A 12,495-nucleotide genomic window follows, 5' to 3' on the forward strand; every position below is an offset into this window, starting at 1 on the left:
CGGTCAAAAAGGGCCAAATGGTGCGCAATACCGGTGATTGGATGACAGTTAGCATCTGCATCATTTCCTTGCTTTGCTGATGAATTAATCCAAGGAAAGGATAGCTGCAGGGCTCCTTCATTCGCCATTTGAACGTTCTCCTCAGTAGCCTCTGCAGCACGGCCTTCGTTTGGTGAAAAGAAACCGTCAAAATTTCTGTTGCCAAATCAGCAACAATGTGGGCCATGTCATTTATAAATGATATTGAATATTGCTTTTGCCTCTCATATGCTTTTGAAAGAAAGTTTTATGTCATCTTATACCAAAATTTCTCAGAAAGCTGCACTATTTATTCGTTTTCACCACCAAACCAAAGGTTCCTAATTGCATCCTCAGATGGTCTTACACAACAGCGTGGGCATATGAAGAAATTATAAGTGTTAGAAGACATTCCGAGAGTAACAACAGGCGATGTATTAATACACAAGAAATTTTGTTCTTTTCATTTAATGAGAAGACGAAATGTTGTTTTAAGCAATTTGCAGCATTATTTGTTCCCTTAAAAATATCGCAATTCGTTGGAAAAGATGAACTTGACGATTTGTGACACATTTTCTTGATCGAATTCTGTTGCAACATATCACGAAGCAGCCGCTATGATTAGGCTCATTGCAGCTCCGAAAATTTCCCACTAACACGTTTAGCATATTCTCCAACAATAATGAGGAAAATGGAGGATCTAGACACCTAGGCATGAAGTAAGTATCCACGAGTTCAATTTAAGAAGATATCGAGAATTGGTGCAAAGATGTTATTTTTAGTATCAAACCTTGGTAAATTTTCTGATATTTTCCAACTAAAAAGTCACATTATAAATTTTACGAAATTTGCTGTGGCCATTGGAGTTTGTTCGCTAAAAAAGTTTGCTGCAGTACCTTTATCCCTGTTTCAGCCTGTGAAATACTTTTGCTCACGAAGTGTACTAGCACCTATCGACTGATATTCTTTTAGAGTAAAAGTCTTTGCAACTACAGAAAATTCAGTTGAAACACCTTAAGTAAAAGTCGATTCGGAATAATGTAATTGCGACTGGCTTCTTGCAATTGTTTTCTTGAAACCAAGAATGATATCTGGGAAAAGCCTTCTTGAATTTAAGCAAAGAAAAATAATTTAAGTAATACGGGATCAACAAATTTTGATATGAGATGGAAAACACAGCAATCGTTGTCCAAGGTAGCCAAGCATTCAAAGTATTCACTGGCATATACTGAGAGCGATTTAAGATATATAAAATGAAATGACAATTAATCCAAATATATGGCTTTATCCCTTAATGTACAAAGGACATTAAGGCCAAATTTATGCGTGGCATTAGCAAACATACGTTTCTATTTTCCTGAACAAGCTTTTCTCTAGACATAATCTGGAGCATCCTTTGAGTTTTTCCATTTCATTTGTCACAAAGTATCTTAGCGAGTGTCTTAAGTCACCTTAAACAAGGAAACACCTAATGACTGTACCTTATGGAAGAAACAACGGATTTTCTTGAAACCTTTTATCAAGCTGAAAATGATCTTGTTTCCTATGCAATGGAAGCTATTATGTTAGATGTTTGCTTAGAATGTTTGGTGAAATAGTTTCTTTCCTTTTCTGCACACGGTCTTTAATAATGAAGTTTTAATGACCATTTTCGTTGGGAGTTTGCATATTTATCAACGAATGTAATTATTTATTTCAACTTTAAAATTGAAAGCAATCAAAGCAGCTTACTTGTTACCAGCTTTTGATTTCGTGTACACTCCTTGATTTGATGTCTTGAATTATCAGTTATTCCTGCAGAAATAGCAGACAAATTTGTTAGGTCTGATGCATGGAAGCAAAGTAAAGACGATGATGATCTTAATGCAACTGAGATTCATTTTATGACATAAATTCTCAGGATTATGATTATAAAGTTGATTTGTGAATTACTTAGATTGTATTTATCTGGCAAAACAAAATGATTTATAAATTGCATAGAAAAGAAGATGGAATAAAAGTGTTGTAAACAGAAGATTGCGTATAGTTTTTATCGAATGAAATAAAGTCGAAGAGCTGGTTTAAGAAGTCTGCTAACTGTCGGAAAGTGACCTTGAAGAGTTGCAATATAATATTAAGATCAAATCCCTTGTCCAAGTTTGTTTTACTTTTGTAGGACAGACAGGTTAGGGAATCTAATCCAGATATGTTTATGAATGAGATCACTTAAGCCATCACTAAAGCAATCACCAAAGCGATCGAAAATTTAAAGGCTTGCAGCAACAATTTGAAGGCGAGACGTAGGAAAATGAGTCCTGGAACTTTTAGTTTGGGCCTTTTTGAAGTGAGCTTCTTCTTTCATTGCAGGCGAATCTGGTTATCATGCACATGTCATTTGATAACATAGAAATAGGCAATTGCGTAAACGCTATATAAAACAAGATGCCAGGACAATATAGACTTAGACAGTACCCTAGAACATTATCAAATCAAAGCAAGATCCTAAAGATTCAATTAAAAATATTAAAAATCTTCATTTCTAGAAATTCTCAACGCTTCTTAGCGAGTGAACTGAGACCAAATCAAAAAGGTTTGGTGGGGCCAGAGCTTGTGCTGATCTGGTCATATCACAGCCAGATCGTAATACCGTTAAGTGATTTTGTAGGTTTAGAAGTATTTAATGATGTTTTTTCAGGTTGTGGGAACAAATTTCGAAAGTACTAGGAATATATTTTCGTGACGTTATTACTTGACAACTTTATTTAGTAAGTACAGTAGATTAACAGGTGGAAGGAAAAAATTCTCAAGTAGAGTTGGAATTTTCATCCTTCCACGACCTCCACCTCCCCCCCCTAAAAATTAGCCCCTTGTTTATGTCTTTGGTAAATAGTACCCTAGTACATTATCAAATCAAAGCAAGATCCTAAAGGTTACGTCTTTTATTCGACTTCACAGATATTGACCTTCAAGAGAACAAAATAGCCATTTAGTAAAGGTCTATCGGGTGTCATATTTTGTTAAAATCTATAACCGTATATTTTTATTTAATTATAGTTAACTTTGCTGCCTTTTTCAGGTTCATTTCAAATATGGCGTGTCATGGAGGAGAAGTGACGGGGATTCCTACTGCACCAATACGTCCATAAAAAGCTGCCAGTTTTTCAAACATAAAACCTTCTCGTTACGATATGGTTTCGATGGCAATAACTTTCCACACTACCACCCACCAGTGTTTGCTGGATTTTTTTGCGAAAGATTTAACATCGAATACGATTTTACAATTGGTTCCAATACACACACGTTGTACCTGAATAAGAACTATTCATATAAGCTATCGTAAGTGACAGTCAATTGCTATTTTTTGCTCAATGTTTGCTTCAAACTGGTAGAAATTTAATATTTTCTTAATTCATGATCTACCCCTACCTGATCAATTGTTTGTTTAATAGCAGTAAATATGATTCGCTCGTACGTAGAAATTCACTCGTGCTGCAGCAACTAGAAAAGAAGTTGGATCACATAACGGGCACGGCTGAAAATTCCTATTTTCTTTTTATTTTGTTGACATTGAGCCTACGGAGATAACCTTTCTTTGCAAGCTTTGATAAAATATCGTTATCTTCATACTAGATCTTCATCTTGCTGCTGGCTCGGCGGGTTGGTTATAGCTCCAAGTTCGTCATGGAGCTTTGAAACTGTCATTTCCTTAAAGAAACGCGGATCTTATTTAAGCAATTCTAACCAGATCAATACACCACCTCAGGTCGATTTCATTCCCATGATACAGCACAACAGATACTCCAATAGGAACTACAAGTTGCCCGTATCTGATCCCGATGGAGACATGGTTCGATGCCGATATGCTGCCAATTTCACTGAAGGTGGAGGTGTATACCATTCCCGTATACCTTACTCTACTTTACACACGGTTTGTAACATTGATCAACTGAAATATTCTTTGCTGTTTTTTATATAAGAGTGGTTGGTCATTAACTTTTGCAGTTTCACGCTTTTCGCCAGTATTGCTTACCCTGATTGTCATTTCTTACGACTATCCATTTCTACGACTTATTTGCCATGATACACTTCAAGAAATTCGCTAAATAAGTTAAGCAGGAAATTCGTATCTACTATTTTCTTTAAAATTTCATACATTCCCAAATCCCACGTGATCTTCTATTCTGTACTTTGAAGAAAGCAATGTTAAAAAGAACAAAATGTAAACTCTTTCTTGAATATAAGAACACCCAAGAAAATAAGAACTCCCCTAGAATAACTTTGCAGGGAGCGAGAGAACAATAAAGGGACATGCCCAGCCTTTGAACGGACCCTGTTAACAGTGGCGTAGCCACGATGGGGGGGGGGGAGAATCGGGGGAGGGGCGCTAGTCCCCAACTTTTTCAGAAAGTTGGCTTTTGAGATTCTAGCAAATCCAATGAGAAAGTTTGGGAAGGGGGTATGAGGTATCTGAAAGTTTATTTTTTCGAAATTTTTTTACTAGCAGCACTTTATTAAAGGTATTTTCGTGATATCACGATTTCGTAAAATTTCTAAGTTGAAAACTTTGACATTACCTTTTAGGCAATAACGTCCATTGCTAACGATAAATTAAACGACATTTTTTGGGAGACAAGGGGTGATACCAATGGGGGTGAATGCTCCTCGCGGGGAAAAGAGCGTGGTCCAAAAGGGCGTGGTCCTAGATCCCCTTTTATCCCCCCCCCCCCCCCACCCACATTGCCTGGGCTAGAGCGGCCAGTCTGTTAGTAAAATGCTAACTTATTCCATTAATTGTCCGATGAAGTCAAACTCTCTAAACAATAACATCAAATCTCAGCAAGTTTATCTGGTTCTTATAAAAAGTATGTAAATCAATTTTGGCAGTTTTTTTTAACATATTGGCTTATATTCGGGTAGACTTTAAACACCACAAAGAATAATTGTTGACTTTCATATTCATCCTCCTGTCAGTACTTCTGGAACAAGAATGGTGGTATAACAATTTGCAGTACTTGGGCTGTCATAAACTTTTGAAAGGTCTCTGCTGTTAAAATATCTCATTCTATCAATTATCCAATAACAGGGCCGCTGGAGCCAGGGGGCCACGGAGACATAGACCCCCTGCCTGATTTTAAAAAGTGTTTAAGTGCCCTACTTTGAAAAATGAATTGCGAATACTTTTTTACTGCCACATGTTCCGCCTTTAGAAGTGAAACAACATAAATCTAGCTGTTGTTCGAGGACCATTCACTTAAATTTACTTTAATTTTTACTTGGTCATGATGCAAAAAGCAGAAGCTCCTATAATAAACATTATTAACTGTGAAGAAGACTGACAGTTTGGCGAAAAAAATTTGTTTAGTAAGTCTTCAGCAACAAAACTATTAGTGAAAGAACAGCATCAACTCTAAGGAGAGTCAGAAACTGGCATCGTTCATCGATGATCGAAGGACTTAACCAACTGCATGATTCTTTCGAGACACAAAGAAAAGACTGACGAGTGAATTTTTTTATTACCGAAATTTGCAAACGCTAGAAAAATTTCATTTTACATCGACGGACTTTGAAGCTAACAAAAAGTTTCGTTGATATTGTTTTAACATCCAATACATATCAATTTTTCGTTTTTGGCACTCCCTCGTCATCAACAAATAAATTATCTAGCCCATTTTAACTTTCTTCTCTTTCACTCTCTACATCTAAGAAATTTGACTTCGCTTCCAGTTATTTGTCCTCCATGGACCATAAAAAATGAAATAAATAAGAGATTTCCTCCTCTAAAAAAGAATAAATGACATTCTTACCCACACTTCAGTTCTATTTATTGGGCTGACATCAAGTTATTCAATTTTGATAACTCTTATGAATTCGTTCCAGATAATTTTATATTAAAGATAGGAATAACTTACTGAAAAGTGCTTCATTTCTTTACACAATGAAATGTTTCTTTTTCCATCGAAATTTTTCAAGTTCTCACTGAACTTTACATCGAAATATGAAAAATATGACCGAAATCTGTTCCATCGAAAATTAATCCACTGTAATTTTTGCTCCCACTCAGCGACCCTGGACAATCAGCTTTCTATTCTCAAGTTGATATCACATTTCATTGCAGTTTATTACTAATGACCCGCCAAGCCGCTTTTTATTGAAAAACTATTCTTTCTTCCAAGCAGAACTGCACGTTATCAATTTCACCATACAACTCCAATGGCTGGTACGCCCTGGCTATAATGGTGGAGGATTTTGCTTACAACTACGGATATGGTCGTTACGAGCGACAAAGCAGCATTTCATTGCAGTTTATTGTGCGCATATACTCTACGCGGGGTAGGAACAACATCACATACAGTAGCTCTTAAACTACGCAATGCCCGTCAGCAGAAATCAAGCGAAACGTTCAAATTGAAAGTTTAACCATCGAGTCTATGTTACTTCTGTCGCCCCACCAATTTTTATAAATTCATGTGAATTTTTTAAAGTAAGGTCTTTTACTTTTATCACCAAAATCTTATAGAACACGAGCCAACCTTGTTTTGCCCAACACCAAGTCTCAATTTTTGACATAACAATTTAAATCATTTCTTGATGAAGCAGGGAGAGATTTTCTTCTTGTGAAGTTTCATTTTTGCATTTATGTTTCATTCAAGACGTTTTTGAATCAAAAGCACACTTTTACCCTAAATCTGATTGCTCATTTTTAGAAACCACCATTTATGGTAACAACACGACAAACTGCACTGTTAACGGAACTTCAGTACATGTACAACCAAGCACTGCTGTTACATTCCAAAGGTCTGCTACCCCAGCATATTCTTTGCGGACGTCAGCTTTGCCCCAGACTACCTCTCGCATCCAAGCCTTAGATGGGTGCAAATATTACCAGGTATTAGCAAATTACGACCGTGCTGTGACTTTCACTCATTGGAGCTTGTATCGATGTGACAAAGAACTGTTTGGCTGGTATCGGTTCATGGGTAATGCAGGCAACAGAATGATGAATTCCTGTCCAAAAAATCTTGGTGGATCTTTAAACAGATGTGGTTCGTTTTATCAAGGATGGATTCCAAATGGAGCATTGCCCTCAGTATCTGATGGTAGGTAGATCCAGCCGTTGAATGCCTTAGAAGAAGTATTTGGCAATGGTGGCATCGAAGTATTTGAAGTACCTCCCATTGTAGGACGTAAACGCCAGGTGGCTCAGGGGGCCTTTGCACCCACTTAATTTAAGAAATGCCTCTTTTTATAAAAAAGGTTGGAAGTTCCCCTCCATATCAGAAAAGTGTTCATTTTATCAAAATCTCTTTTTCCAAGAAAGTGCCACTGTTTGTCAGAAAAAGTACATTTTGACAGGGAGAGTACCCTTCTTCAGGAATATTGGTCATTTTCTAATAAAAAGAGGCCAAAGAAGGAGATTAAGCAAGACCTAATGACGGCGATTATTAAACTGTTTTAGACACTTTTGACGTAATGTAAGTTGGCCTCTTTAGAGCTTGATAGTGCAAATAGTTTTAAGGTGTGGGCTTCTTTGAGGGGGGCTGTATAAACGGGCGATAAAAATTGCCTCCAAAGTGCTATATTTGTAAGCCAAAGAAAAATGCAAGGCATATAAAGATATTTAGGCAAAAATGTTGATATGTTCATCTTACTCGGCGATATTTTCGTTAATTACGTTACTTATTTGTTTGTTTTGGTTTTTTCATTCACTTTGGTTTCTTTGAGGCGGGGGTGCTAGCACTTTCTCAAAACAATAGACATACGATAGATGAAGCTGTTTTTTGGTCATCCTCCCCATTCTTCAGCTTTTATCAGACAAGAGCGTGCTCCTCTTGAATAATTATATTAACTAAAAAGTAACAATAACTGGACTCTAAATATAACAGTTTTGAACTCAGTAGTCCTAAAATCAAAATTCTACTCATATGCCATTCGAGTAAGTTCCAACTCGAAGGTGTTTGTTTTCCAGGCAAAATCTTTAATTCCAAGTTAACCTTTTCCATTTTCAGGTGTTGTTGCAAGGTCTGTTTGCTTTTCTCGTCATTATACCTGTTCTTGTTCCTTCACAAAGTCAATCATGATAAGGAATTGCGGCACTTTTCATGTGTACTGGCTGGATAGTGTTCCAACGTGCAGCTTGAGATATTGTGGAGTTGAAGGTAATGTTGAATCATTCCAAGTTTTTTTATTGCGATAATTATTTAATATTTATCAAGATTTTCTCCTGAATTATGTCATCCGTTTGATAGCCTTCTAGAAATTCTGAACAAGAATTACTTCGATAATATTAGAACCCTGTACCTTGCTGTCCTTATTCTTAATTTTGTTAACGCTGTACAGAATTGGGCGATCAAAGGAGAAAAAAACTACTTTTCAAACATGTTTATGAACCTCTAAGCTAAAAAAATTCAAGTGCTCACGGTCAATTGGGAGAAATCTATACGCGACTGGGTGTATGACCAGAACATTATGTATGCGTGAATACTAAGCCTGTCACAGAAGGCATCAGAGGTTTCTTCCTTTTGCTAAATTGATTCGGACCTTCTAGAAATGTAGTAGAAACTGTTCAATAAACACAAAAATAAGCATCTTATTCTAATAATAAAAGTGCGTGAAGTGCTGAAAATCATGCATGATGACAATGTTTCGAATTCAGGTCCCATTTTGCTGAAGTGATGCAGATTCTGACAACTATGCCAGCAGCATAATGTTCAGCAGAACGATCAGTCAGCCCACTGAGACCAGGGGCGGATCAAGAGAAACTTTTAGAAAAGGGGCAGTTGATAGTGGGGGCGCTGAAAAATGCTCAGAAATTTTTGACGAGAGTACGTTGTATACAACTGACAGAAGGCTCTCCTTTCACTTTCTAAGGAAATTTTCACAATAATTTTGCCAAAAAATGATATATAGTCTTAGTATGACTTATAGTCCTCTTATTAAATTTCTCTTAGTTATAAATGTTCCAGCGGAACATTCGCTGCTCCGCTATGTATGATGCCTCCAACCCTGCTTGAGTCGCTTGAGTACTCTACAAAAGGGGCTAACTTGTGCGTTTTCCTTACCGGGAAGTCGAGTTTAGTGGGGCCCAGAGAATTTGCCGCTTTTGGTTTAAATTTCAATCGTAGTATGGCTGTATAGCTAGACAGTACTTTAATGAATGCACCCAGAATTCAATAGTACGTCATTTTTGCAAATTGTAACATTGATTGTTCAGGGTTTGATGAAGGCGACCATTATGGTTGGCGGCAGAAAAGTTATGCAATTAAACTATGACATTCTAGAGATAACCAAAAAATGGCTCTGGGATATTTACAACATCGATTCTATCGCAAATATGCTTCATAGTTCTATTTGGTTTGATTATGACATGAAAATTGAACAACTTTTGAGCTCAATAAATTAAAGCATTTTGAATGAAGGCAGGAATTAAAGAGCACAACTTTATGGAAAGGACTTGTTGACTTCCCAAGTGTGACTTTTCTAGCAAAACATGATCCATTTTCAGGGGGTAATCCTTGAAGTAAATGAACCTATAGGTCTCTGAAGCTTTTCCTCCTGATTCTCATTCTTCAAAAGAGGCGCACAATTTTCAAAAAAGGGCGCCAGACTCGCATCAACTTGGCGAGGGAGGGGCACTTGCCTCTAGTTCCCCTCCCTTAAATCAGCCACTGACTGAGGCGCATAAAGACATATCTCCGCAACACCATGAGACAAAGGCATAAGAATGTCGCACTCATTGATATCGAGCGCCATTATTCAAATCGTGTTCTAATAAAAGATATCTATAAAATAATTGATATATTTGGTCCTTGAAAGCGATTCGTATTTCTTTTAATAATGAAAATCGAAAACTCTTCAAACACATTATAATGTTTTTGAAATTTGCTAAGACAAAAATGCTAATTAATTAACATCATATTTGACTAAGATTAGAAGCTTGATGTGTTAGAGTTTTCGCGGTAAATATTTGGACATTTATATTTTTCGGGCAAAAAGTTTAAAGCCCCCCCCCCCTATCTGAAGTCACCCCGTAAGCCTATGCTTATAAACCATACCGAATTCATTTTCAACAACAGCTTTTTCAATAAAATACTATTTTTACCCCTCTCCTCTAATTCCTTATAGCAGAGATTCCTGGAAACTAGTCTCGTGCTTATAGACAATGAGCCAAATTTACCTCTGGCTTGCTTTGATAAACGAATACGTCTTATTCTCCTCTCTTGCACACGGACAATGAGCCAAATTTACCTCTGGCTTGCTTTGATTAACGAATACATCTTCTTCTCCTCTCTTGAACGCGGACATTGACCTAAATTTACCTCTGGCTTTCTTTGGTTCACGAATACGTCTTACTCTCTTCTCTTGCACACGGACACTGAACTAAATTTACCTCTGGCTTTCTTTGGTTCACGAATACGTCTTACTCTCCTCTCTTGCACACGGACATTGAAATTAGTTTACCTCTGGCTTTCTTTGGTTCACGAATACGTATTACTTTCCTATCTTGCACGCGGACATTGACCTAAATTTACCTTTGGCTTTCTTTGGTTCACGAATACGTATTACTCTCATCTCTTGCACCCGAACATTGGCCTAAATTTACCTTTGGCTTTCTTTGGTTCACGAATACGTCTTACTCTCTTCTCTTGCACGCGGACATTGACCTAAATTTACCTTTGGCTTTCTTTGGTTCACGAATACGTATTACTCTCATCTCTTGCACCATAACATTGGCCTAAATTTACCTTTGGCTTTCTTTGGTTCACGAATACGTCTTACTCTCATCTCTTGCACCCGAACATTGGCCTAAATTTACCTTTGGCTTTCTTTGGTTCACGAATACGTCTTACTCTCTTCTCTTGCACCCGAACATTGGCCTAAATTTACCTTTGGCTTTCTTTGGTTCACGAATACGTATTACTCTCATCTCTTGCACCCGAACATTGGCCTAAATTTACCTTTGGCTTTCTTTGGTTCACGAATACGTATTACTCTCATCTCTTGCACCCGAACATTGGCCTAAATTTACCTTTGGCTTTCTTTGGTTCACGAATACGTCTTACTCTCTTCTCTTGCACGCGGACATTGACCTAAATTTACCTTTGGCTTTCTTTGGTTCACGAATACGTATTACTCTCATCTCTTGCACCCGAACATTGGCCTAAATTTACCTTTGGCTTTCTTTGGTTCACGAATACGTCTTACTCTCATCTCTTGCACCCGAACATTGGCCTAAATTTACCTTTGGCTTTCTTTGGTTCACGAATACGTCTTACTCTCTTCTCTTGCACCCGAACATTGGCCTAAATTTACCTTTGGCTTTCTTTGGTTCACGAATACGTATTACTCTCATCTCTTGCACCCGAACATTGGCCTAAATTTACCTTTGGCTTTCTTTGGTTCACGAATACGTATTACTCTCATCTCTTGCACCCGAACATTGGCCTAAATTTACCTTTGGCTTTCTTTGGTTCACGAATACGTCTTACTCTCTTCTCTTGCACGCGGACATTGACCTAAATTTACCTTTGGCTTTCTTTGGTTCACGAATACGTATAACTCTCATCTCTTGCACCCGAACATTGGCCTAAATTTACCTTTGGCTTTCTTTGGTTCACGAATACGTCTTACTCTCTTCTCTTGCACACGGACACTGAACTAAATTTACCTCTGGCTTTCTTTGGTTCACGAATACGTCTTACTCTCCTCTCTTGCACACGGACATTGAAATTAGTTTACCTCTGGCTTTCTTTGGTTCACGAATACGTATTACTTTCCTATCTTGCACGCGGACATTGACCTAAATTTACCTTTGGCTTTCTTTGGTTCACGAATACGTATTACTCTCATCTCTTGCACCCGAACATTGGCCTAAATTTACCTTTGGCTTTCTTTGGTTCACGAATACGTCTTACTCCCCTCTCTTGCACGCGGACATTGACCTAAATTTATCTCTGGCTTCCTTTGATTCACGAATACGTCTCACTCTCCTCTCTTGCACACGGACATTGAAATTAGTTTACCTCTGGCTTTCTTTGGTTCACGAATACGTATTACTTTCCTATCTTGCACGCAGACATTGACCTAAATTTACCTTTGGCTTTCTTTGGTTCACGAATACGTATTACTCTCATCTCTTGCACCCGAACATTGGCCTAAATTTACCTTTCGCTTTCTTTGGTTCACGAATACGTCTTACTCTCTTCTCTTGCACCCGAACATTGGCCTAAATTTACCTTTGGCTTCCTTTGGTTCGCGAATACGTCTTACTCTCATCTCTTGCACCCGAACATTGGCCTAAATTTACCTTTGGCTTTCTTTGGTTCACGAATACGTCTTACTCTCATCTCTTGCACCCGAACATTGGCCTAAATTTACCTTTGGCTTTCTTTGGTTCACGAATACGTCTTACTCTCTTCTCTTGCACCCGAACATTGGCCTAAATTTACCTCTGGCTTCCTTTGGTTCGCGAATACGTCTTACTCTCTTCTCTTGCACAAG

The 12,495-nt window shown here is 37.7% G+C and overlaps 1 protein-coding gene and 1 long non-coding RNA gene across 7 annotated transcripts in view; one reads left to right on the forward strand and one right to left on the reverse strand.

The window, feature by feature from the left end:
• The window catches only part of LOC148958953 (uncharacterized), a 133,942-nt gene that overhangs the window by 58,447 nt on the left and 63,000 nt on the right, over positions 1-12,495 (reverse strand). For 2 of the 3 annotated variants that reach the window (XR_016144194.1, XR_016144195.1), the window contains one exon: positions 1,750-1,812. This is a non-coding gene — a long non-coding RNA (uncharacterized LOC148958953). Of the gene's footprint in view, positions 1-1,749; positions 1,813-12,495 lie in introns of those variants that run through there. The other variant, XR_016144196.1, reaches the window with a different exon arrangement.
• The window catches only part of LOC135693242 (uncharacterized), a 52,510-nt gene that overhangs the window by 34,475 nt on the left and 5,540 nt on the right, over positions 1-12,495 (forward strand). Inside the window, exons 2-6 of one of the 4 annotated variants that reach the window (XM_065211658.2) lie at positions 3,074-3,333; positions 3,628-3,925; positions 6,174-6,327; positions 6,702-7,094; positions 8,004-8,153. The exons of 2 other annotated variants lie outside the window; for them this stretch is intronic. In XM_065211658.2, coding sequence (XP_065067730.2) covers positions 3,074-3,333; positions 3,628-3,925; positions 6,174-6,327; positions 6,702-7,094; positions 8,004-8,153 — 1,255 coding nt within the window. Of the gene's footprint in view, positions 1-3,073; positions 3,334-3,627; positions 3,926-6,173; positions 6,328-6,701; positions 7,095-8,003; positions 8,154-12,495 lie in introns of those variants that run through there. One more of the 4 variants, XR_016144193.1, reaches the window with a different exon arrangement.

Source organism: Rhopilema esculentum, chromosome 11 (genome assembly GCF_057945365.1).
Source record: "Rhopilema esculentum isolate cy_ngs chromosome 11, ASM5794536v1, whole genome shotgun sequence".
NCBI lineage: Eukaryota > Metazoa > Cnidaria > Scyphozoa > Rhizostomeae > Rhizostomatidae > Rhopilema > Rhopilema esculentum.